The sequence below is a fragment of the Asterias rubens genome, chromosome 19 (assembly GCF_902459465.1).
Source record: "Asterias rubens chromosome 19, eAstRub1.3, whole genome shotgun sequence".
NCBI classification, from domain to species: domain Eukaryota; kingdom Metazoa; phylum Echinodermata; class Asteroidea; order Forcipulatida; family Asteriidae; genus Asterias; species Asterias rubens.
The window spans coordinates 6,617,174-6,644,448 of NC_047080.1; the positions used below are offsets into that span (position 1 = coordinate 6,617,174).

The following is a 27,275-nucleotide window of genomic DNA, read 5'->3' on the forward strand; positions in this document are numbered from 1 at the left end:
TCGCGCTGTTTTGTACACGGCTAATGGGTGCGTGACGCACACGCGATTGCCTGTCTGCTTAGTGCACAACTCTATGGTGTTTGCCAACCAACAGGGTCAGTACGCATGCGTGAATGTAATAAGCATATTTCATGGGAAGGGTCCATTACACATTCGTATTATACTACATTTCTGGGGCGAAATCTTACCTGCAATAAGCCACTAAATTCAACAGATTCATATTCTATGGCAGCATACATTTTTCTGCGAAAGGTTTTGATCCTAATGCAGCTCCCAACGTTATGAAATTCCCGTTGTGATTGTATTCTCACAGTCTGCCTTGCGTAAGCAAGCACTGTGCAGTCATGATACAGTAACCAAGAAGTACAAGTGTTTACGTCTTGCTTCTTACATGCAAATGTACACATACGCACGGCAGCAGACAACACTGAGAATACAATCAAAACAGGAGTTTTTTTTAACTCTGAGAGCTGCATTATTTCACAAAAGTTACGGATTTGCGAGAAATATATGACCATCAAAAGCCATCGCAGACAAATGTATGCTGCCATAGAATGTTAATCTGTTGAAATTAGTGGCTTCTTGCAGGTAGAATTTTCCGCCCCAGAAACGGGCCCTTATATTTAGTACAGCGCAGGGGAAGAGTCCTACAGTCAAGGGCTTCTAAGCCCTATGCTATCAGCCATCTACAAGTTCATTATTCATTAATTTGAGTTGTCTGGTTCAATAACTTGGTTGGTCACAAGTGAGCATTCACATTGGATTCACTAGACTAAAGACATTGATGCTAAGGCACACAGCCTCGCCGCCATGGGCAGCGCATGCCTCATGTCACTAACCCCTGCAGGTAGGAATGTACTGACAAACAACTGAATGGCTCCCAAGGGTGTCTACTTTGAGTACATGCTTCTTTACAAATTTTGAGCGCTTGTATAGCTTGTAGGGTGCTTAGTACATGTACGCGCATGTGAAAACGTAACTTTTTTGACGCAACTCTATTTAAAATGAATCATGTTTTTGCATGGTCACCCCTAACTGCTTACAGTTAGACATATCACACAATTAAAGAAGAACGAGAGCGGGTCCTCTTGTGCCCAATACCTTACTTGAGTGGGGGCGTGGAGTGGATCGGCCACAGACCCCCCAAAAAATGTGCTAGAATTGAATTAACTAATTCCAGGGGTTATGAACGAGCAAGGTATGCTTGGAAAGAAATTGCACGTCAAGATTGTTCACCCCTGGTAATGAGGTTGAAAAACACATGATTCAGGGCAAGAATGTTAATAGTGTCCTCCAGATTGGCAAAGCCTTATACCATTGTTGATGTATTGTCTCTAAAAAAAAAAATGTCTATGGTCTTAAGATTTCAAATTTACACAATCACTATGAGACTATATAGAGAGATTTATTGTACTAGACATCAAACCTAACTTGCAAATGTTTAGTGCAGCTTCTGTAAAAATACATATAGTCAGCTATTTTTCTATTTGTCCATAGAGTTTGAAAGCGTGTGAAATATATTTAACGTCTTGTGCGTAGTCTGAAATTATGCTTTTAGTTTGATAAATAACTATAAAAAGCAAATAACCAACCTATAGACTGTATTGAAAGTCGCCATCTTGTAGGTCAAACCGTATGCGCGTCTAAATGCGTACATCAAAACACGCAGCACGCAATGTTCCAGGTTTGATTTCTACGGAACAAGCACGCACACGCACACTATCCATCTGTATGGTTTTGAATGATAGATTTATTATATCAGCCCGCAATGTATCATGTCATTAAGGCCTACGTACACAGTTAGTACTGTGCACAGTTGCCATCATACACAGTCCATGTTGTTGAATGGTTCAGCATGGTTGGTCAACTTGCTGATAAATTGTATGGAAAATAGGAGTGATAATTCTATGAATAAACTTGATGCACAAAATGGACATGTATAGAAAGTAAAAGAAAGTTAAAAAAACTTTTTTTTTTATTTTTCTTTAAGAAATTATTTCCTTTAAAGATGATTGAAACTCTTCCAGCCATTAAATATGTTAAGTGCCTAGGCGACTAACGCTACTTGTGTCATAGTCGCGACTATTGATTGATTAGTCGAGTTGTGACTACCGTTTTTCAACCACTCAATTAACCGTGCCTATGACTACTACAAAAATAATTGCGACTACTAAAAAATAGTTGCGCCTACCTGTTTGGTGAACTAATTGTGTCACTCACGACTATTCATGGACAAATAATTTACTTACAAAACACAATCAGACATCAGTGACACAATCCTATAATCCTTTTAGCTTGAGTTTTAGTTGATTGCGCCTGCGGCTAATATCGCCACAATGCATCTTGAGTCGCGACTAGTGTCAAAGTCGTGACTATTTGAGGGGCGACTAGTCGAGTAGTTAATTTCACTAGTCGAGGCCTATTTATGTTCTAATGTTCAAGAACTGTTTCAAAACATGGGATAGTTGACCAACGGGCTGCTTGCCGTGGATGTCTGTATTTCAATTACCATGCTCCACTATTAGTGAGTTATTGCCAAATACCTGCACTAGCCGTCTTAGTTAAGTAACGTGAAGTACCCATGCACACAGGAAAATGTTCCTTGATAGCCTGTGGAATAGACTGACGATGTGTGCAGAAATTACCGCTCCATAGGCTTTGACTCTACATTAAAAATTGGGTATTGTTGTAACCTCCATCTGCTAAGCAAAAGCTTCAATGTGCCTGTCATTTTGTGTGATTAGAAGCTTAATTGATTTTGACGTTTGTGGGAGTTTCTTGTAAAAAAGTGCGAAATAGTTAAATTAAAATTCTTCTTGAATTTTCTGAATTCACCATATTTTGACCAAATAAGTTTTCATGTAAATATCTATTTTGTAAAATATTCCATAGTACATTCCAGAGTCAGTGAAGTTGATATTGTTTGTATACATTTATTTTGCGTTATATATTTCTGTCTGAACGGCCTTTCACATTAATAATATTTCTTTCTATTAAGGGGTTTGGCTACTTTTTGCACTACACAAAACACAATGTCAACAGATTCACATTAAACTTACACGGTTTGAAGATAATGACAGTAGAAAGCTTACCTTAAAATATTACTTGCTGAGGTGCTGGTGTTTTTGAGGAATTAGTAAAATAATGTCAAGAAAATAATTTTTGTCTCAGGAGATGGAAATTATGTTAGCATGTACAACGTATTTACACGACTCTCCTGAAAACATTGCTCTGTGATTTTATAACTTTTTATTTCTTCTCGAAAACTTGACCTCTAATGAAGCTGTAACTTTTACATGTAAATTATATTAGTATACATCTTCACATTGAGTAGAGATTCATGTCAAGGCCAAAAACTTGATCTACAAAAGATATCAAAACCCTTTAACATAAATTGAATAAAACTACATGTTCAGTTGATGAACTTTGTTGCAATCTTACAAGCTGAGTCTATTGTCACTGGAGCTACATGTACAGACACTGGACACTATTGGTAATTGTCAAAGACCAGTCTTCTCATTTAGTGTATCTCAACATATGCATAAAATAACAAACCTGTGAAAATTTGAGCTCAATTGGTCATCGAAAAAAACACCCTTGTCACACGAAGTTGTGTGCTTTCAGAAGCGTGATTTCGAGACCTCAAATTCTAAATCCGAGGTCTCAAAACCAAATTCGTGGAAAATTACTTCTTTCTCGAAAACTTTGTCACTTCAGAGGGAGCCGTTTCTCAAAATTTTTAAAACAATCAACCTCTACCCATTACTCTTTACCAAGTAAGGTTTTATGCTAATAATTATTTTTAAGTAATTACCAATAGTGTCCACTGCCTTTAAAGCCATTATACACTTTCGGTACAGAAAACAAAAAAAGTTCACAGATTTACAAATAATTTACAGGGTTTACAGACTTCAGAATGGTGAAAGACTTCTCTTGAAATATTGTTCCATGAAATGCTCTACTTTTTGAGAAAACATTAAAACAATATCAACTCTCGATAGCGAGAATTACGGATTTATTTTAAACACATGTCATGACACGGCGAAACGCGCGGAAACAATAGTGGGTTTTCCCGTTATTTTCTCCCGACTCCGATGACCGATTGAGCCTAAATTTTCACAGGTTTGTTATTTTATATATAAGTTGTGATACACGAAGTGTGGGACTTGGACAATACTGTTTGCCGAAAGTGTATAATGGCTTTAAGTCATGGTTAACTCACTCAAGCAAATCGCTGTCAAAAATATTCTCAATCGGTTCAGTTACTGGTATATTATTGGTAGCAACTTTAAGATGTTTACTTGATGTTATAGCGTTATCAATCAAAAAGTGAACAAATTTTAATTTAATTCTCAATATGTAGAGACTGTTTGAACACTATATTCTTCTATATCCAACTGGTAAAATTAACTTGTTTGTTTATTTCCAAATATCACAATAAATAATCATAAAACATTGCGTTCATATCATTCATTGGGTCAAAGTGCAATTTAAAAATAACATATTTTTAGGAGTAACCTTGTGATGTGAAACAATTTCAAAGAAAGTAAACAATGTTTTTGTTGGAAAATATTAACCTCAGAGACTTCGATGAGATGGCCAGTCTTTTATTTTGACGATTTTAAATAATTTAATTTATCGTCTGATCATTTGAGCACTGCCCTTAAAGGCACTGGACAGTATTGGTAATAATAATAATAATAATAATATCGAAGTTTTATATAGAGCTTGTATCTACCAAACAAGGTATTCAAGGCGCTGAGTATATACAAACTTTCAGAAATATAGGTAATTGCAGTGGTGAATTTTGAGACCCAATTATTTAGCACCTTGTAAGGGTTTACAAGGTGCTACGGCGCATACAGCAGCCACAGCCAGGAACACCGGGCGAACGCCTTCTCTTTTCGAAAAGTGTACTGGGTTCTTTTACATGCGTTACACAACACATGGGACCAACGGCTTTACGTCCCATCCGAAGGACGAAGCAATGGTTAAGTGTCTTGCTTAAGGACACAAGTGCCATGGCTGGGGATTCGAACTCACACTCTGCTGATCAGAAACACCAGAGTTTGAATTCGGTGCTCTTAAACGCTCGGCCACGACACTTCCACAACTCAAAATCATTGTTTGCATAAAATCTTGCTTATTTTGCTAGGCATCTGAAAGCACATACATTTGTGCAACAGGTTTTTTTCTTCCATTATTTTCTTGGAACTATTGTGACCAATTGAGCCCAACGTTTCACAGGTTTGTTATTTTATTCATATGTTTGGATGCACAAAGTGAGAAGGCTGGTCTTTGACAATTACCAAAGATGTCCATGCATTTAGGGTCAAAGATAGGCAAGTACTGTAACTTACTTACATAACTTACTTGGTAAGGGACTGCAGCTCTTGAATTTATTTTGAGAAAGGATTCCCTTCAAAGTTATGGTTTGGATAATTTGTTCACCCCAAAACATTTGAGTTTGAGAAATGGTCCATTTTAAAGAATCGTTTCTCAGATTTCTGAGGGTTGGTGTCCATTCACGAGTGCTGCGGTTAGAGATAAGGTTGTAGCCGCTGTTACCTTGATAACCATGGATGGATTTTTGTGAAACTGCAAAGGTTTTTTTTGTGATTTTTCCCAACAAGTAGACACTGTATTCCACTGAAACTTTCACATGTGAACATGGTGAACTAATTGTATCTTGATTTATAACTTTGCCTATAAATCTGTATTATGTCTGACAAAAAACACCAATCTCTATCCCTTTGTTTAATGGTTAACCAATCACAGCTGTGAGTGTGTACCAAGCCGTCACCATTTGGATTTAAAGATGATACTCAAAATTTTCAGAGAAAACTGCCTTTGGTTTGACACATGTATCTCTGTACAGTGTTCTTGCATTTGATCCGCCTGGATTGCTGCACATTGCAATGGGTGTGAGCTGTGAGATACTGAAGTCATATTAGACCCATAGAGAGAATGAAGGTGGGCACGGGCAAACAGTTCTTTTATCAGGGGCAAGGGAGCAACTTATTTCTTTGATTGTAAATGAGGTTGTGCTTTTTTTTGCAGAACTCAAACTGTATTACATTTAAGCTTAAAGAAGAAACAGTTATTTATTTTTTATAAATTTTGATTTTTACTTTATTCTTTTAACTGTTATTTGTGGTGTCTACATGTAGGGGTTGTTTCCAAATGGGTTTGACTGAAAACCTGGATATTCCTATAAAAAATATTGTTGTAAAAAAATATGTACCTTTGACTACTTTTTCTTTCAGCCGGTTTAAAAACTGACACTGCCAGACTATTGGTTAAAATTCATAACATAATTTATTTCATTCTGTTAAATTCTATTTAATTCAAATAAATTATAATGTGTGACTTTGGGATGCCAGATAGCAGCAGATATACCTGGGGTGCGTTCCACTCGCGCAAACGTTGCCAACAGTCATGACAGTTGCGCACGTTCGCCAACAATTTCAAGTGGAACGAGTTGTTCGCCGCCACCTTTGGCGAACGTTGGCAACTTTAGGCAAACATACTTCTGAGGTGTTGGCAAGTGGTTTTTAAAATGGCGGACAAGCATACAGTACTATTTCTTTGTCACAAACATAATTACATTGTATTTTCGGTGGATGATAATGCAGATTTGGAATAACAAAGTTAATTAGTTGATGTAATAATGTCAAAAAAAAAGACTATTGCAGCAAAAACGAAGTTTAAAAAAAACCTACGTATGGTGCGCGCCATCTTCATTTCAGGGTGCCGCCATATTGACATCGCGTATACGCACCAATCGTTCAAACTCGTTTGCGCGAGTGGAACGCACCACAGGTTCATGTTACATGGTTCTGAGCAGGCAAAACGTTCTGCAAACAAGGCGAAAGATGGGAACTCGGTGTAATGAAATCATGCACTGGACACCATTTCAGCAAGCAACCCTTTTTCATGCAACAGTGCAACCAATGGCCATTGCTATCGATGATGTCGCAATTTATTTGCTGAAATGGCTCCCACACTAATTCACATTCCAATAGTATATGGAGCTCCAGTTCCCCATCTTTGGTATTCGTCTGCTGCCACTTAGTGTCCCAAAAGTCGCCTATTGAAAGTACATGTACAATCACATGACTTAAAGGCAGTGGACACTATTGGTATTTGTCAAAATAATTATTAGCATAAAACCTTACTTGGAAGCGAGTAATGGGGAGAGGTTGATGGTATAAAACATTGTGAGAAACGGCTCCCTCTGAAGTGCCATAGTTTTCGAGAAGCAATGTTCCACGAATTTGATTTCGAGACCTCAAGTTTAGAATTTGAGGTTCGAAATCAACCATCTAAACGCACACAACTTCGTGTGACAAGGGTGTTTTTTTCTTTCGTTATTATCTTGCAAGTTCGATGACCAATTGAGCTAAGTTTTTTACAGGTTTGTTATTTTATGTTGAGATACACCAACTGTGAAGGCTAGTCTTTGACAATTACCAATAGTGTCCACTGCCTTTAAATAGATGGGTAAAACAATAGTTTCTAATCACCTGGAATGGTATATTCATTCCAATCTTCCAGATTTCCAACAAAAATACTAACCCAAGTGTTTAGAAATAAATAATCACATTCTGAGAAAACAATCAGTTTCATGTATTCTTTTGTACATATTCATTCAATTGTTTTGTTTGTTCCGATTCTGTATTTTGATATTTGAGCTCAGCCTAATTTAGTTAAGCTGCTAAGCGATAAATGTTTTCTTGCTAAGCAAAAATTGCTGTTACCAGTCTCCAAAAAAAGTTCTTGGAATTTGGGCCCTGATAAACCCGATGTGAAAGTTAAGCGTATTGTAACACCACAAAGAGAGGTTCCACACAGCAATCACTTCAAGTTTGTCAACTGTTAAATCTTACACTACAATGCATACATGCATGTGCATTTAGAAAATATTGCATACTGCATTTCTATTGGTCACCATTAGAAGTCACAATCCCATAAGCCATGTAAGCTGATAAGCGAACAAATTTGCTAAGCCTACAACACTATTGCTTAGCAGAAACAGGTTAACCAGCCAACGTGTAATGTAATTCACATTGTAATTACTGGTGCCCCATTGCTTAGCAAAAAGTACATTGCTAAAAATGCTCAAAATGCTTACTGAATTTGGGCCCTGATAATAGTCAACTAGACTTAACCATTGATGTTTTTGACCAGCACTGCAGTCCTATAAACAAACTGTTTTCAATAATGCAATATGCTGAAATTCGTATTGTTTTAATTCATGTCTCCCATAACAAAAAAAACACTTGAATAAGAATATTGTTTTGTGTTATAATTATGGCCGTTTGTTTGGAAGTTTGTGCCGAGGATACACTAATTATCAAGCCAATCTCTTCTTTTATACCAGAACTGTTTCTCCAACCACTTCTTTTCAAAACTATCACAACTCAAAGAGGAATTTGTTGGTGTTACTGCAAACTTCCTAGAATGTATCTCCATCATGCAGAGTCTCAAATCCTACTTAAAAATCTCTTTTGTTAGACTTCCAGCTAAAGCAGGTCATATGTCTGGTACAATGACTTCTTTAGTCGGACGCCAATTGCTCAATTATGAATCCCAGTGACAATGCAAATTTTTGCTGTGTTGGGGTTTTTGCATCCACACACTGCCATATCAGACCTTGAACACGCTATGAATGTGAGGTAATAAACCATACACAATGGTGGCAGGCTTTATTGATCTAGAGGTTGCTACGCTTGACCCTAGTTATCGTCATGTAGTACAAAGACTAGGCCTAATAGTGCAAGGAGTTCAATGCCAGGTATTCCCGAGTGGTTAAAGGAATTATTGAACAAATATTATTCAAAATAAAACTCAGAAATAAACCAATTGCTTTCAAGCACTTTTGAAGATTGTTACTACATAAATACTAAAGAACAAAAGACTTGTGGTATTTTTTTAAGAAAAATGTACACAGGTTTTAGTAGCACAATGGATATCCTGTATGAGTTTGTGGTGCAATCAGTCTCAATATGATAAACTGACAGCACCGGTCATCAAAGATCCATACATGATTTGTGTTACCATACTGATTGAAATACCAAGGTTGCTGCACCATTGATACTATTCAAGAAATGCATTGAGCTAACTCCACTCCTTATTCTTTTAGTTAAAGATGGTGAAAACTGAAGATCATTTAATGTACACATGACCTAATGGTTTGAGGTTTAAACACTCAGCGTAGAATGTCAGCCCAATAAATACACCACTTTAGCAAACTGAGCAAAGGGTGACACCAGGCTCAGAGGCCATGGGCTCCGTTGCCCCTCAGTCTTGGCTTTGGTACCCCCTCAAAAGTACTTTCCCAATGACTTTAAGATTTTCCAATGGAGGTGCCCTTTTCAAAATGAAAATGGCCTTGCCCTTTCAAAGATGAAATTCCAGGCCTGTGGCATGACATTGTTATTTATTCTCGTCTGATTGACTAGAGCGCTTACGTAATTCTTCATATGAACACCATTTAGGGGGCTCAAGGGTGCAGACATATTCAAGGCTAGTGCATTACCAAGGCTGAATTAATTTTTCATAGAACTTAAAGGCACTGGACACATTTGGTAATTGTCATAGACCAGTGTTCTCACTTTATGTTTCCCAACGTATGCATAAAACAACAAAGCTGTGAAAATTTGGACTCAATTGGTCATCAAAGTTGCAGGAAAATAATGAAGGACAGAGAAAAAACCCTTGTTGCACAACTTTGTGTTCTTTCAGATGCATAATAAAAGGCTTCAGCTGAGGTTTTTTGAGTGAGAAAAACTATGTTACTTCAGAGAGAGCCATTTCTAACAATGTTTTATGCTATCAACAGCTCTCCATTGCTCATTACCAAGCAAGTTTTTATGCCAACAATTAGGTCTATTTGGAGTATTTATCAATAGTGTCCAGTGCCTTTAAAGACCCAATGTAGAACATACATGTATATGTACCTACATCAGCCCAACAAATACAACCCTCTAGCAAACTGATCACATGGTGCCACTTCATACAATATCCTTTCCTCTGATTGACTAGAGCGCTAACATACACATGACATAACTTCACAAAAATAAATTATATCAGGCTCCTGGATGCGAAACCTTTGAGGTTTGTGCGTTATTAAGGCTGAATTCACTTTTTCATAGAACTTAAGTTTATGTTGAAACTGAAGGACATGCAATACTGTATACACAGGTTTGCATTACGCACGTGCACAAAAGAATGCACATCTGATCATATGATCAAATCATAAAATTCTTTGCAAGTTCTGTAAAACAGCCACACAAAGTTACAAACTGTTACATTGGTTTGTCCCCAAACATGGAAGCACCCACATAGCTTCATAAACGCAGTGACATGTTAGCACTCTAATATGTCAATATGACATGCTCATGACATCCGCTCACCAAAGAGCCCAAAATGGTACATGTATACATGTAACTTTATAACACAACTCATGTTTTATTCAGTTGTATTGTAGTTTTAAACACATGGAGATTACAGTGCACAGCAAACAATTCTGCTCGGCAAGAACTTAATCACTATTTTTAAAACAGTTTAACATATCGTTCCTTGGATGTCTTCATATGGTCTGATCTCCTGAGGTATCCAACAGTAATCCAGTGGGATACCGAAGCATTTTGTTACAAGCACCAGTCTCATGCAACAATGGCATTTGATGAAGTGGGGGAGGGGTGTACATATCTGAAGACCCCCCTCCCCCATTTCTTCTCCAAACCTCTTTTCTCAACTGCTTACTCCAGCAGAACTCCACCCCTCTCCCTAATGTAGCAGTTCGCATCGCTAGACATTGAAGCTTTCTCCACATCCACATGTGCCTTTGACGTTAGGATTGTTAAAAACAAACTCGCTACTCAGTTTATTTTGCACATAGTCCATTTCTGTACCTAAGAGTGAAAGCTGAGCTTTGGAGTCAACGAAGACCCTCACCCCTAAATCAAAAACAGAAATTAAGTAATAATATTAATAATAATAAGGAAAATTTATATTGCGCATAAACAACAGAGGGAAGAGTACAGCCATTAAGTGAGTACAGCCATTTAATGAATACTGCTATGCTTACAGAAGAACCATTAAATGAATAATGCCATGCTTACAGAAGTGTGACCTCATCGTGGCTATAGACCAAACCTTAAAAAAAACTATATAAATTTAAATCACAATGAAAACTGTCTCTGAAAAATTTTGGGTTACGCCATGCACACAGAGAAAATTTTGACTAAAACAGGATTTGAACCTGGTGCTCTACCAACTTCCTATTTTGTCAGTATCAGTAATCAATGTATATTATGTGTGTCAGAAAGATACCCAATAGGACGGTAAGGAACCACTGTTCTCTTTCACAAAGCAAACACACAAACAAAACCCAAGCCAAACCAGAAAGAACAATGTTCCGTGCTCATAATTTACAAACTAAGTGCAAGAACTTTGATGAGCTTCGTTAGGGTAAGGGGGTCGTCCAAAGATGTCAAAATGTTTAACCATGTATAGCAAGCTGGAGGTGTGCAATGAGCATTCTTTATACATCTATTGAGTCAAATCTAAATGATGAAATATCTGTGCCATACATGTATATACACGCTCTTCATGTCATGTCAAAAACATATTGCTCTACACCCTCAACAAAATTGGCTAAAAACGGGATCACTTGAAGTCCATAAAGTGATCTCACAACCTACATGTAGTGAAGATGAGTTCATATTTCCTACAAATTTTGATGTCACAGGGCCGTTTTCGCAGAGAATGTTTTACAGATGCGAAATATTCGTTGCAAATTCATTAAGTCCGAATTCGTATCGTATAGACCGTATGGAATATGACGTCACGTGGCTCAAATATCTGACCAACAAGATGACGTCTGTGCGTCGGCGTGCGAGTGTGCGTGCATGTGCCATAGAAATCAAACCGGGAATGTTGCGTGCTGCGTGCTTCGATGATGTACGCGTTTGGACGCGCATACGGTTTGCCCGACAAGATGGCGACTTTTCATAGCAAAAAGGGGTTATTCAATACGGTCTATTCGCAGGAAGTATGAACCAGGCTTCACTCGGATAATGACTCGGTGTTCTCCATTTTCTCTATCTATTATAGACCTTTACCATGGTGTGACTTTCTCCCACTCAAATCAGTGTAACCAAATCGAGGTTGGAAGGAGAAATAATCTGGTTCCTTTTTGTATAATGAGTGTTGCAACTTTTAATGCCATAGAATACAGGGAACATACCAAGATGGTGGCCGGGTGATAAATGTCTATAGACTCCCACTGTTGCCGTGACAATGTTACTCACCATCCTGAACCACCTCCTCATCAAATTTGCCTTTTTCGGTGGCGTAATCCAATGTATAGGTCAGACCATTACAGCCCCTGGTCTTAACACCAACACGTAACCCATTAATCTCCGGTTTCTCACTCACTATTCCTTGGATCTTCTCAACTGCTGCCTGTGTCTACAATTAAGACAAGAAAAAGACAGAAAGGTGTTAAAAAACATGGCTCAACTGTTTCCTTCTGTCAAGAAGCAATTGCAATAACAACATTAATAATAATTAGGGAGGCTCATCATCCTTTGCTCTTGGCTGAGACAGCTGAATTGCGAAGGACGCAGACTACACTGAGCTGCAGGCATGCAAGGGCATCTTTGGCAGCCAGCCACGTCAACCCTCATACAAACACGACCACAGACATGACAGAGCACAACCTGAGACCAAAAGTGTTTGATTTTTCTGAAGGGAGGAAAACAGGAGGGCCTGGAGAGAAAAAACCTAGTGGCATACATGTACATGTAGGAGAGAACCCAACCCACAGGAAACTGGAATAACCCTTTTTGGGATCTAATAAAGATTATTGTTTTGTACTCACATACTGGGAATCGAACCAGATCTCACTCAACTTGGAATAGCTCCCACTACTACAACTATAGCTGTTACAAACATACGTGCAACTCAAGTCAAGTATGAGGGAATTACAGTGGATGGAGGATGGTGGTGGAACAATGGAATAATCTGTTAACCATCCTGGATTGCATTGTCAATTACCACAGATCACCAGATCACCACATGCAGTCAACTAGCTCCTAGACAGTCATTGGGCTACAGGGCTACAGTGCTGTACTGTATCCCCAGAAACAAATCACATTGCTCCTTTCAGGTCTACCAACCCTTCAGTCTATGACCACCGGTAGAATGCAGGGTTATTATTGCCAACCACAAACATTCTTACAATTGGGATTTAACCTAAAACAAGAGCTCAACATCCTAGGATTGACACTGACTAATTCAATTCAAAAACACATTTATTTTGATACTCCCATGAAAAATATAGACAATGTGGAGTCAAGCAAAAATGACATTAAGTAGACTTAATATAAAGCCAGGCGGACAAACAAAGAACGAAATCAAAGAGACAGACATGCAAACAAAAGAACAGACAAACATAAGACATGACAGCTACATGTACTCTAAAACAAAGATAGATCATATTAAAAGATGTTAAATGTTTTTTGACCCGAAAGGTATTTGTGAATGGGAATCAAAGTGTGTTGAATCGATTTTCAACTAGTGGTTTAAACCCGCCGAGGCCTGGTTCTTGATAATTGACCTTAACTTCGTCTCGGTAAAATTATCAAGTCCAGGCCTCGGCGCGGGTTTAAACATCATGATCATGATAATACAACAAATCCATAGTTAGCAAAAAGATGGCAGAATAGTTCAAGCAGAAGCAGTACAAACAAATGTAATAATGATTGAGAAGTGGATGTGATTGAATTAACTTCTGAGAAGTGAGATCCAAGCCTTACTATCATACGTACCAAAACCAAAGCTGCCCTCTGTGGAATAAGACGTTTCCTGCCTTTCACAGCTCGGACCGTAGCTCTACCGAGTCCCCCTGCCACTGCTGACATCATAAATTGTGGAAAGTTACAACAGCAGAAGTCAGATTGAATCCACACATTGTCCTGGATAGTTGGGAACAGAAATAAAACATACAACCAGTTCAATTTAATTGATATTAATATTTAATTATCAAATAATAAACCACAAGCGAAACTGACTGGTAAATTTTAAATGATTTTGGGTTCAACAAAGACATTTTTAATATAGACCCAATGTACAACACGCAGCACACTTGCAAGCACTTCCTTTTTAGGGGTCAAAATATGTACAAAAGGATGGTATTTGTGTATTATCCTTTTGTGCATGTTTTGACCCACAAAATCGAAGCGCATGCAATGGGTCTATAACGTGATTTCACCGAATCCCACTCTAGTAAAAAAATATTGACCAACCCCAAATCAATATTTAATCAAAACTAGTTATTAAAATGCTTCATTCTTCTTCTTGTTTTCTTTTATAAAAATCAATTTAAAGAATTTTAATACTCAAAACTCCATCATTCAGTCACATTGTCATTGCAAGCCAAACCACTGCAGACAAAGAGAGGCTAGCCAATATTATTAAAATATGAAATCACACCAAACACGACTGCAAATATCTTCCTGGGCCTGAAAAGAAATCATCATAATTGGTGTTTTCAAGCATTTTTCAAAACATGATCAAAGATCACTTGGTGCACACGATCCTTTCAGTGTTACTTTTTTCCGTCCCGTGTATAACGTGGCTTCTATTTTCTGGTAAATGTTACGATAATTTTTGTGACGATGACTAGAGCAAGCTAGTCGAAACGTTGAGACCAATTTCAGAACTGACTACGCGGCAGTACAGTTAATTACGATCCTGATAAGCTAAAGTAGTAGTCCAGTCTAATTTCTATACCATCCGCCCTGGTAATAGTTAAAAAGCAGGACAGTTCTTTTCAGAACTGAGAAGTCTCCCGAACCTCCGATTATCTACTCCATGGCAGTAGAATAAAGCAAGACAGTACCCTAAGAACAACTCTTCCTGGCAAGTAGATACACACATGGTGTTACCGCAAACCAAATATACATTTTGTGATGTTATTACTAATAACAGGATCAAGCTTTTTATGGCACTGGGGGCTGAACTTAAACATAAAAATGAGGCACCACGCAGTGTGAAAATCAAACATTTTCAACTGGGTGCCGAGTTTGTATTTGTATATGTGCCGAGTTTGTGGGTGCCGAGTTTGCAAGGTGCCGAGGTTGTAGGTGCCGAGTTTGCAAGAAGGTGCCGAGTTTGTGGGTGCCAAGTTTGTGGGTGCCACGTTTGCAAGGTGCCGAGGTTGTAGGTGCCAAGTTTGTAGGTGCCGAGTTTGTGGGTACCGAGTTTGCAAGGTGCCGAGGTTGTAGGTGTCGAGTTTGTAAGGTGCCGAGTTTGTAAGGTGCCGAGGTTGTAGGTGCCGAGTTTGTAAGGTGCCGAGTTTGCAGGTGCCGAGTTTGCAAGGTGCCGAAGTGAACGGTACCCTAAAAAAGTTACTGCACCAAATTCAACTCATTTGCTGACAACTATGAGGCACTGTACTGTTCACCTTTTTTCAAAATATTGTCATTATCACAATAGGCTATTGGCTCGACCCATGACAATATTTTGAAAAAGAGGAGCACAGCGCCCCAGTCACTTGGTCTCTCCTTTTTAAAAGAGAGTAGACCCATGGAGGAAGAAATTCCTCCATGGTAGACCTTACTCATCATGTTACTATTTTTTTTTTACTAACAAATATTATTCACTTCAGATAAATTAAGCAGGTTAAGTGGACAAAAGTCATGAAAGTTAACTTAAGGATAAAAAACAAAATGTAAACACGCACGTGACACTCTGGGCATAACTAACTTTTTCATAAGACGAAATGCGGTCGTGTAATGTATGCAATGCGATTGTGATATTTCAACTACTGCTGGTGATGTAACAACACCAGTAATTTCAATCAATGGATTGACTTAAAAATTAAATTACCAACACAACACATGATGAACAATTGTATTTTTTTGTAGCAATTCATGTAAACACTCACTCACAGTAAGCTTGATTTATGCTGAAAGTGGTTATCATTCTTCTATTTTAAACTACTTATGATTCAGTACTTACCTTGTAAAACTATCTCTTACAATTTAAGTCGAATTCAGCTCAGAATGTTTTCAATTCACGACGACGTGATATGGATGACTTCTGTATTTGGAAGTTTTTCATAACAACTTGTTACAGCGCCCTCTGTAGGGCAAAACGTGATAATTAGTCTGGCGCAATCAAAATTCAGCCGTGTACACAACTACGAAGCTCAAAATTGTTGCCTTTTATAAACTAATTTTAAAGAAGCAAAGCAAACCCATGTATAAAACATTGTTGAAGAATTCCTGATGATAAAGGTAAGTTGAATCTGTGGATATGGTGTAAAGTTGTTTCTTATTTTAAACTGACGCTTAGTGCTTGTACTTTTTTGTCGTGAATTGACTTTCATGCAGTTGTAGAAAGTTACGTCCACCCGCCCAATGATGTAATTTTCTGTGTCTGTGAAACATCATAAACTTAACTATCGTAGGAGGTCCTGTTTTCGAGGTGTCCCTAAAGTCGGGGTTGTTCTAAAACCCTCTCGACCCCCACGACCCACGACCAACGACCCCCGCGACCATCGACTTTTGTGCGATCTTTTTTTCTGTACACCGAAATTGCCACCCACAGTTCACAACCTCAGCCAATCACACACACAATTTTGTATGCTGACATCGACTACCATGCCTCGCACATCACAACAACACAGCGTACGAGACACGTAGTATGCACGAAGAAAAATTTGCGTGATTGGCTGCCGAGATCGGGCCTGTGGCAATTATGATGTACAGATAAAAAACCGCCGCATTTCCACGTGTATCTCTTGGCCGATCCGAGATTATTATCCCAACTGGAAACCTGTTTACAGCCTGAGTACGATTACGGCCAACTCATTACGTGATGATCAGGCGGACCCATTTCCGGCCGATTGCTCCCGTCCTGTGTACTATGGTACTACTAGTTGCTCTAAGCGGAGCTCAAGGTTGTAGACCCGACCGACCTACCGAATGGCCACACGGACGTGTTTGGGGTCCCCAATCGGTGTGCACTTGTCGTGCGGAAGCGGAGAGTACATACTCCCAATTCTGTGATGCAGATAAATATAACCGCAGTCTCAGACTTGAGGTCAAGCCTAGTCGTGGAAGGAAGTTGCGTCCCGGATCACCTACTGTGAATTCTAAATCGGGGACTTAATTCTTACTCGGTCGTAAAGCGACATTTTATGAATTCGGAATTGGGACATTCTTCGAACATGGGGCGGACGTCGAAGGGTCGTGGGTCGAGGGGGTCATGGGGGTTTTAGAACAACCCCTAAAGTCGTGGCAAATCTTTAACCTCTCTACGGGTGTGCAATGTAAACAGTCCCTAGATAAAAATTGTGTGGTTTTATTTACCAAGCAAAGAGTCTCCTCTCCCTTGACCAAAACTTTAAGAAATACGTAATGCATCACTGGTTATTTGCACTTGTAAATGCAAAAAGTTTGGTATTTTAGGCATTTCTACAAGGTACAATAATATGTCATTGTCAATGTTGAGGTCATATAAAAAATAGTATTTGAGTTGAGCAAAGTTGAACTGCTGCGAATTATTCGTTGCGAATTTGTGGCGGCAACATTCGTATCGCATTCACATTCGCAGGAAGTATGAACCGGGCTAAACAGATTTTTTTTACAGAGGGAAAATTACTATCCATTATTTTGACTCTTAAACTTTACTTTGAGTTTTTGAGTTTATTTAATTCTCTGTTCAATTTAATACTAATAGTAATATGGTGAGTTTGAGCATCAGTCTTGAAAAATGTCCAGGGGTACACCTCTCAGCAAATAGGACAAATTTTTAAGGCCTGTGTCATCCAAAATACATCAAGTTGGACATGTCAATCACGTCAACAACCCTCAGGTCACATTTTGGCAAAAACGTTTCTCTGACACCTTTTTGTGGGGCTCTTCAATCTGTCTTGAATATAGAATAATTTGAGGGCCTACTGTACACATATAGTAAATTGGCTTGGCGCTCTTTTTTCCTTATTAAGCGGTGTTCACCCTTGACCTTGTTTCTTTTCTTCTTGCAGAAACACCTGCTGCAAATAGTGCTTCTGTTTATAATAAGTATCGAGGAATGTGTTTGTCAACTAGTTAGCAACACTGGAGAACACCAACTTAAGTTTCAGCATCATGTGATTGTTGGAAAGTTTGCTTGACAGAGAGAAAGTGATAATCTACGATGGAAAAACACACTCCAGAGCTTTTCCTTGATCTAAGCGAGGGTGCTGTTCTCTCGTTTATGGGCCAATCCTGGAGAATTATCAGGTGTCGTGGGATGGGTCGCTGCGCTAAGGTTTACCATGCAGTGTCAAGCGAGGGCGGTGCACAGCTAGCTATTAAGGCTTTCCGAAGAGAAGAGAAGTATCGCCTGGTATTTATAAAAGAGATCAGAAACTTGGATGCCGTTTACATGAATAGGCACATTGGTAATAATTTTATTCTTACAATTTAAATTTAAAAAAATTGTCACAACACTTAAAGTCACCTGGAAGTGGTATTTTTTCAAAATAAAGCTTTTGTCACTAATATATGTGTTTTGATGAGTGGAATGTGAATAAACAGTTAACTAAGGTTTTAAAAAATCAGTTCTTATGTTATTTACAAATTTAAGAGTAGACCCCGACCCGAGAGGGCGCTGTTCGTGACGTCAATCGAGGCAGACTTTGCCTGTAATGCGTAGAGTAAACACAATTGCAAAGTACATGTACGGACCAAGTCGTGAGTTTGTACGTTTCAAAAAAAGATTTTTTTGGTTTTTTCCAGCAATGCCGACCAGTTGTATTGCTGCTGAATGCAGAAAAACACTTTTTGAAACGTACCAACTCACGACTTGGACGTACATGTACTTTGCACGTGTGTTTACTATACGCATTGCAGGCAAAGTCTGCCTCGTTTGACGTCACAAAAGGGGTAGGCGGAGTCAGCCCCCCAAACAACTTCATATATTTTTTAAACATATAAATAATGACAAACAATTACTAAAAAAATTGTTTTATTGTTCGTAAGCAAATACTTATGTTTGAAAGAAAAAAAATTCTATTTCCAGGTGACTTTAAAATACCAGATTGTTTCAGTATTTCAATTGTATAACTTTTTTTGTGAACACAAGAAATGCACATAAAAAGTATGGAAGCCAAAATATATGTTTTGATGTAGCCTAGATTTGACACCCTTTCTTCGTTTAATTGCGACAGAGGAGTCTGGGCTAGTTTTAATTACTCCAAAGAAGTCTGTATTCATTTCTGTGATGCATCCCAATTCTTTACCCATCACCTGATCACTTATATGCAAACACTATTATGACCTTCAAATTCAAACATATAAATGTTTTGAGTTAACCTTCAAATTGTTGACCCCAACATAAGGCTACTAGTATTGGCATGTAAAAGTTGCAAATCCCTCAGGCAGACCGTGGGTAGACAAATGTTTGATGAATTGGCCCCATTTTTTTTTCTAGAAAATGTTTTTGAAAGAAGGTGGTTGATTTATATTGCAGATATCTTGTTTGCCTGTTTTTCATTTACTAATAAAATAGTGGGATCATTCTCCTGAAGACGAGCAGAGTATACTGTTCGAAACGTTGAGACCAAACCGGCTCTTTTCAGAGCCAACACTGAATCATAGTAGATTTACACATGGTTGTACCCGCAATTTTACTATTTAATTATAGTTTCTTCTCAGTGGGACCAGTGTAAAGCAGTTTCTCTTAGAAGAAAAAACAAAACTTTTAATTTGTAGAAAATTACTTAATTAAAAAATATTGTATGTTTTCCATTTCAGCATCTGTTCTTGGAAGTTTCACCCACAAAGGCCATCCCTGTCTTCTGTTTGAACTCCTTGAATTCAACCTGAAAGAACTCCACCTGAAGAATGCGGCAGTTGTAGAGACGACTAACCCCAACTACCTGTCTCTCTATCTAGTACAGAGGCTTTTAGAAGACATCATGAAATGCTTACAGCATGTGCACGCAAGAGGATGGGTCCATGCTGATCTCAAACCAGCTAATGTAATGTGGTGTGCCCAAGAGGGCTGCTGGAAAGTTATTGACTTCGGACACAGCTTCCAAGAAGGCCATCAGGTGAATTCATCTCGGGAGTTTTCATTCCTTGTTAGTTGTCTCTGAAGGGGAGTTGGGTGTTTTAAAAGGTCAAGGGTACCTCTCTTAAACTATGGAATACTTTTTGTAACACAAAACACAATGTCCACAGATTTATATTTAACTTTCACAGTTTGAAGATAATGATATTAGGAGGCTTCCCTTTTAAATATTACTTGCCAAGGTGCTGTAGTATTTGAGAAATGAGTAAAACAATGTCACGAAAATGTCACCGTTAACATAATGGGTCAGTTGCCTTTGAATTGTGTGACCTTTGACACCTCTTCTTTACAAATAGTTTGCAAACTAAAATTGCCTGAATACAGCCAGGCAGATTTCAATAGTGGAAAGTTTAAATGTAAACAATGGACACATAGTCTATTATTACATAGTTGTATTGTTTTTAAGAGTCAAAGATCCAATTGGTAAACTTTTGAGACTGGTTTATAGCGTTTTATCAAAGAAATGTAAATGATTGTCCACACTGAGGGATGAAACTACAAAATTCTATAAAGCTTGTCAATTTATTTACCACACAACTTGACACTAGCTTTCGAAGCAGATTGCAACCTTAAATAATGGGAAACTATTTGCTAGATGTGCTCAAATTACAAAGTATTGACAATATCGCCCTCATTGTACTGACAGATGAATGACTGTGGCATCATGAAGTAACTGTAACTCAAGAAGGTAGTAGTCTTTGATAACAATATAATACTTTCTCGTGCAGGACTTCAGCCAGATTCAGAGTTTCTGCTACCAGTCTCCTGAAGCCAAGACATGGAATGCCTTTATCTTACAGCACAGCAATGCACCAAGGGGGCGTAAACTCAGTGATAAGCCCCAATCCTGTACCTCGGCTGTAGATATTTGGAGTGTGGGGTGTATTGTTGCAGGAGCCTTCACCGGTATCAAGCTGTATGAGCAAGGTGATGTTGTGCCGGGTGGTTGCCAGCAATGCCGGGTAAGAAAACATTTACTGAGTACATCACTTTTTAAACAGGTTACCAGCCTAAGAACCAATTCCTAGAACAACTCAGCTGCAGATTGCATTTGGAATAAAGAACAGTATTAGTTTGGTTTTATTTATTATTTGACTTTTGGCTTTGCCTTTGTCCAAGTGGTTAAGAACATCGGACTCAATTTCTGGTAGCTGAGTCCTCCTGAATTTTTAGTTTTTGTTTGTTTCTGTGTCAAGTGTTTTTTTACTGTAATATGCACTGTGTTACATATCAATGTGATGGAGAAACTAAAACAAGGGGGGAGTTGTGAAAGTTGAATATCAAGGAAGCATTGACCATCGGAAAGGCTTAACTTTATTCCTTTCATGCACTACTCATTTTAGTGATTATCTGATAATGTGTTTTTTATTCACAAATGGCAACCCACCCAAAAACAGGCCACAATAAGCACCTTAACACTGCAGTCAACTGCCACTATGTAACTACGTACATATACCGCTACACAAATGGTCACTAGTGACCTGTCGGCGCATGAAAGAGTTTAAGAAAATATCCTCTTTTCAACTAACCAATATTATACCTTGTAATCAGCAGAAAGACTGTGAGACGCTTAAATGTGAGTGTGAGCCACTGATAGAAGCTATTATAAACCAACGACCAATTGACAATCACATTCCTAAGATCAATGACATCGTGACTGACCTGCGTGATCTTCTTATTCAGTGAGTATTGGAGTTGTGTCAAATGGCTATGACTTGGGTTGTTAGCTTCAGTTGCAATGTTAATGTTCCCTTTTCTAAAGAGTTCCTCTGTGGGGTCCATTTTTCCATTGTGAAAAAACGAGTACCCTTCTGTAAGCCCCAAATCCTGAGCACAAATGTCAGTTATGTGAAGCAATATGTGAAGCAATGTTACAGAAAATTTTGTGAAGCATTATTTTGAGAAGCAATGTTTCAGAAAATGTTGTGAAGCAACATTTTGAGCTCCGAAGCAGCTCTTTGAAAGAGGTCCCAAGTTTTGTTATTATAATTGAACACTTCATGGTTTTTTATCTTACCATAGGATGCTTCAGTGTACATTTGAGGATCGACCCACTGCATCAGCCTGTCTCCAACATTCCTTCTTCACTCATAAACTGAAGCCAAGCTACAAGGATTTATTACTCTTGCCTACACGCATTCTACAACTAGACAATGTGACAAATGACCAAGAGAAAGGTGGTACAACTGGTGATTATACAGGTAATCAAATACTATATTCAACCCAAATCTTTATAATTTATGAGAAACAATTATTAGCTCTTAATGTATATTGCTTGTGACTTCAAGCCATTGGACATTTTCGGTAAACAGTATTGTCCAAGGCCCACATTTTGTGTACCACAACTTATATATAAAATAACAAACCTGTGAAAATTTAAGCTCAATCGGTCATCGGAGTCGGGAGAAAATAACGGGAAAACCCACCCTTGTTTCCCCACATTTCGCCGTGTCATGATATGTGTTTAAAATAAATCCGTTATTCTCGCTATCGAGAATTGATATTGTTTTAATGTTTTCTCAAAAAGTAAAGCAATTCATGGAATAGTATTTCAAGATAAGTCTTTCACCATAACCTTCTGTAAACCCTGTAAATTATTTGTAAATCTGTGAACTTTTATTTTGTTTTCTGTACCGAAAGTGTATAATGGCTTTAAAGGCATTGGACACTATCGGTAATTACTACAAAATAATTGATAGCATAAAAACTTACTTGGTAACAAGCAATGGAGAGCTATTGATAGTATAAAACATTGTGAGAAAAGGCTCCCTCTGAAGTAAAGTAGTTTTTGAGACAGAAGTAGTTTCTCAGTAAATTTTTGATTTGATTTCAAGACCTCATGCATGAGGTCTTGAAATCAAGCATCTGAAAGCACACAACTTTATGAAATAATAGTGTTTTTTTCTTCCATTTTCTCGCAACTTCGACGACCTATTGAGTTCAAACTTTCACAGGTTTGTTATTTTATGCATATGTTGAGATACACCAAGTGAGAAGACTGGTCTTTGACAATTACCAAAGGTGTCCAGTGTCGTTAAGCTCATTTTCATAAACAGCTATATAAGCCAAAAATGCTTTTTGCTCAACAGCTTTCACAACTATAAAAATCAAGGCCATTTCGGCCTGGGCTCAATTCTATAGATCTGCTTAATGGTAAGCACATTTTTTTTGCTTACTGTACTACAAAATTTGCTAAGGTGTAACAACTTAGCAAGAAAATAAGATGGCAACCTTGCACATTCACTGTGGATTTCAATGTTGCGTCATTCGTTTTCGCGCAGTATGCACAGGAAGGTTAGCATGCCTTTTAGTGCTTACAGTTAGCTGCACTATGATATCAAGCAATATATTTCTTTGCTTAGCAAGGTTGTGTGCTTAGTTACTTTCTTTCTTGTCACAGTATCCACTGGTTGGCACAAGTTAATTTGTTTATATTATTTAATGATAACAATGCTATCAACTTACCCATATCTTTGATAAATAAACTGTGCTACTCAAACAAAAAGCACTCAATATCTTCATAAATTGTCTTCAAAGTGTTTTGTTGAAAATTTGCAAATTTGTGCCACCAAAGTGGTGATAATGTTTGTAACAATTTTTAATGTTTTTTTCTTTTTTTGTTCTGCTCACTAGCAGTATTCGGGTGATTGCGGAATTTCCAAAATTGAGCTTAAAGACTATGTTGATAGAGCTGCAGAGAGTAAGCATAGATTGCACAGCAAGAACAGGCCAGCAATCAACACACATGAGGGTCATACCAGTGACTATCCTACTGAACGTCATTCACTATGTGTTTCCTTTTTGGAATAGTATACACTGTGAAAGGTACACAGAAAGGCTTGATTATGAACTTCATGTACCATTTCATCTGCAGATATTATTGATGACTTGCGAGAAGAATGTGAGAAGTTTGGAATAGTTCGGAAGATTGTATTGCCCAAAGAAGAAGAGAACAAAAATAAGGTAACATTGCAAAATATCCTGCTGAATTAAACTCCCATCCAATTAACATTGTTTTGCTTGGGGGATTGTATTTCCAATTTCATTTGCAAATACTTGCATGCATTGTTTAGTAGCCAATTTTACTTGGATGCTGGTGTCAACTTGTTTAGAAATTAAGTACAGATTTCAATCCTGTGCCTGTTGTTATGTCAAGTTGGTTTGTTGGATCTTCAGACGGCCTGCATCTTTGGAGAACCCCCCCCCCTTCTACTTGAGCCCCCCTCCACCCCTTATCTAATGCGTCTTTGGATGGTATGAGCCCCTCCCCCTTTCATCTTATCTAATGGGTCTTTGCATGGTATGAGCCCCTCCCCCTTTCATGTTATCTAATGGGTCTTTGGATGGTATGAGCCTCTCCCCTTTCATCTTATCTAATGCGTCTTTGGATGGTATGAGCCCCTCCCCCTTTCATCTTATCTAATGGGTCTTTGGATGGTATGAGCCCCTCCCCCTTTCATCTTATCTACATGTAATGCGTCTTTGGATGGTATGAGCCCCTCCCCCTTTCATCTTATCTAATGGGTCTTTGGATGGTATGAGCCCCTCCCCCTTTCATCTTATCTACATGTAATGCGTCTTTGGATGTTATGAGCCCCTCCCCCTTTCATCTTATCTAATGCGTCTTTGGATGGTATGAGCCCCTCCCCCTTTCATCTTATCTAATGGGTCTTTGGATGGTATGAGCCCCTCCCCCTTTCATCTTATCTACATGTAATGCGTCTTTGGATGGTATGAGCCCCTCCCCCTTTCATCTTATCTAATGGGTCTTTGGATGGTATGAGCCCCTCCCCCTTTCATCTTATCTACATGTAATGCGTCTTTGGATGTTATGAGCCCCTCCCCCTTTCATCTTATCTAATGGGTCTTTGGATGGTATGAGCCCCTCCCCCTTTCATCTTATCTAATGCGTCTTTGGATGGTATGAGCCCCTCCCCCTTTCATCTTATCTAATGGGTCTTTGGATGGTATGAGCCCCTCCCCCTTTCATCTTATCTAATGGGTCTTTGGATGGTATGAGCCCCTCCCCCTTTCATCTTATCTACATGTAATGCGTCTTTGGATGTTATGAGCCCCTCCCCCTTTCATCTTATCTAATGGGTCTTTGGATGGTATGAGCCCCTCCCCCTTTCATCTTATCTAATGGGTCTTTGGATGGTATGAGCCCCTCCCCCTTTCATCTTATCTACATGTAATGCGTCTTTGGATGTTATGAGCCCCTCCCCCTTTCATCTTATCTAATGGGTCTTTGGATGGTATGAGCCCCTCCCCCTTTCATCTTATCTAATGCGTCTTTGGATGGTATGAGCCCCTCCCCCTTTCATCTTATCTAATGGGTCTTTGGATGGTATGAGCCCCTCCCCCTTTTATCTTATCTAATGGGTCTTTGGATGGTATGAGCCCCTCCCCCTTTCATCTTATCTAATGCGTCTTTGGATGGTATGAGCCCCTCCCCCTTTCATCTTATCTACATGTAATGCGTCTTTGGATGGTATGAGTCCCTCCCCCTTTCATCTTATCTAATGCCTCTTTGGATGGTATGAGCCCCTCCCCCTTTCATCTTATCTACATGTAATGCGTCTTTGGATGTTATGAGACCCTCCCGCTTCCATCTTATCTAATGCGTCTTTGGATGGTATGAGCCCCTCCCCCTTTCATCTTATCTAATGCCTCTTTGGATGGTATGAGCCCCACACCCTTTCATCTTATCTAATGCGTCTTTCGATGATATGAGCCCCTCCCCTCTCATCTTATCTAATATGCTTTGGATGGTATGAGCCCCACACCCTTTCATCTTATCTATTGTGTCTTTGGATGGTATGGGCCCAACACCCTTTCATCTGATCTATTGTGTCTATTAGATGGTAGAGCCCCTCCACCTTGTATCATATCTGATGCGTCTTTCGATGAAATGAGCCCCTCCCCTTTCATCTTATCTTATGCATCTTTAGATGGTATGAGCCCCACACCCTTTCATCTTATCTTTTGTGTCTTTAGATGGTAGAGCTCCTCCACCTTGTATCATATCTGATGCGTCTTTCGATGAAATGAGCCCCTCCCCTTTCATCTTATCTTATGCATCTTTGGATGGTATGAGCCCCACACCCTTTCATCTTATCTATTGTGTCTTTAGATGGTAGAGCCCCTCCCCCTTTTATCTTATCTTATGCATCTTTGGATGGTATGAGCCCCTCCCCTTTCATCTTATCTAATGGGTCTTTGGATGGTATGAGCCCCTCCCCCTTTCATCTTATCTAATGCGTCTTTCGATGATATGAGCCCCTCCCCCTTTCATCTTATCTAATGCGTCTTTCGATGATATGAGCCCCTCCCCTGTTTATCTTATCTAAAGCGTCTTTCGATGATATGAGCCCCTCCCCTTTCATCTTATCTTATGCATCTTTGGATGGTATGAGCCCCACACCCTTTCATCTTATCTATTGTGTCTTTAGATGGTAGAGCCCCTCCCCCTTTTATCTTATCTGATGCGTCTTTCGATGAAATGAGCCCCTCCCCTTTCATCTTATCTTATGCATCTTTGGATGGTATGAGCCCCACACCATTTCATCTTATCTAATGTGTCTTTCGATGATATGAGCCCCTCCCCCTTTTATCTTATCTGATGCGTCTTTCGATGATATGAGCCCCTCCCCTTTCATCTTATCTAATGCGTCTTAGGATGGTATGAGCCACTCACCCTTTCATCTTATCTAATGCATCTTTGGATGGTATGAGCCTCTCCCCTTTTATCTTATCTAATGAGTATTGGTAGGGTATGAGCCCGTCCCTCTATCATCTTAATTAAACAAATAAACTTGCAAATGCATGTACATACTGTATGATGTAATAATGGATTATAAAAATTTGTCTTTTTATTCAGGCCTTTGTTGAATTTGAAGATGCATTGGATTGTGAGAATGCCCAGAGAGGACTAGTTGGTCGACAGTTTGATGGCAAACCTCTTCTGGCTACGTTCTACCCCATTGATGACTATCGATCTCAGATTCTAGGCACGGCAGGTGGGTGTTGATTCAATCCTCACTGATACTGAACCCCCATTCCCATAAAGGCACAGGACACTACTGGTAATTACTCAAAATAATTATTAGCATAAAAACTTACTTGGTAACGAGTAA

The 27,275-nt window shown here is 38.8% G+C and overlaps 2 protein-coding genes across 3 annotated transcripts; one reads left to right on the top strand and one right to left on the bottom strand.

Moving 5' to 3' along the window:
• Nucleotides 1-9,885: 9,885 nt before the first annotated feature.
• On the bottom strand, nucleotides 9,886-16,127 carry LOC117303184 (iron-sulfur cluster assembly 1 homolog, mitochondrial-like). The gene is made up of 4 exons (XM_033787313.1): nucleotides 16,036-16,127; nucleotides 13,842-13,988; nucleotides 12,321-12,480; nucleotides 9,886-10,964 (listed from the first exon to the last, which is right to left on the bottom strand). Exons 2-4 carry the CDS (start codon nucleotides 13,935-13,937, stop codon nucleotides 10,816-10,818), a joined length of 405 nt encoding a protein of 134 aa, XP_033643204.1. The 5' UTR covers nucleotides 13,938-13,988; nucleotides 16,036-16,127; the 3' UTR covers nucleotides 9,886-10,815.
• Nucleotides 16,128-16,194: 67 nt separating this feature from the next.
• On the top strand, nucleotides 16,195-27,275 carry LOC117303249 (serine/threonine-protein kinase Kist-like). 2 transcript variants are annotated; one of them, XM_033787402.1, is made up of 8 exons: nucleotides 16,195-16,313; nucleotides 18,068-18,466; nucleotides 19,821-20,119; nucleotides 20,868-21,101; nucleotides 21,691-21,821; nucleotides 22,162-22,340; nucleotides 24,014-24,102; nucleotides 27,020-27,275. In XM_033787402.1, the coding sequence occupies exons 2-8, from the start codon at nucleotides 18,220-18,222 to the stop codon at nucleotides 27,167-27,169; spliced, it is 1,329 nt and encodes a 442-aa protein (XP_033643293.1). In that variant the 5' UTR covers nucleotides 16,195-16,313; nucleotides 18,068-18,219; the 3' UTR covers nucleotides 27,170-27,275. The 2 variants fall into 2 exon arrangements, with proteins under 2 accessions (XP_033643293.1, XP_033643294.1); XM_033787403.1 differs by having other exon boundaries at nucleotides 21,694-21,821.

What these genes read in the sequence shown, in the direction of transcription:
- LOC117303184 (XM_033787313.1), bottom strand. Translation starts at nt 13,937, where the DNA reads ATGATGTCAGCAGTGGCAGGGGGACTCGGTAGAGCTACGGTCCGAGCT. An exon ending in AGAGGGCAGCTTTGGTTTTG is followed by an intron (nt 12,481 to 13,841) that starts GTACGTATGATA and finishes TCTTAATTGTAG; the next exon opens with ACACAGGCAGCAGTTGAGAA. An exon ending in TGAGGAGGTGGTTCAGGATG is followed by an intron (nt 10,965 to 12,320) that starts GTGAGTAACATT and finishes TTTTTGATTTAG; the next exon opens with GGGTGAGGGTCTTCGTTGAC.
- LOC117303249 (XM_033787402.1), top strand. Translation starts at nt 18,220, where the DNA reads ATGGAAAAACACACTCCAGAGCTTTTCCTTGATCTAAGCGAGGGTGCT. An exon ending in CTGCGTGATCTTCTTATTCA is followed by an intron (nt 21,822 to 22,161) that starts GTGAGTATTGGA and finishes ATCTTACCATAG; the next exon opens with GATGCTTCAGTGTACATTTG. An exon ending in TACAACTGGTGATTATACAG is followed by an intron (nt 22,341 to 24,013) that starts GTAATCAAATAC and finishes TTTCATCTGCAG; the next exon opens with ATATTATTGATGACTTGCGA.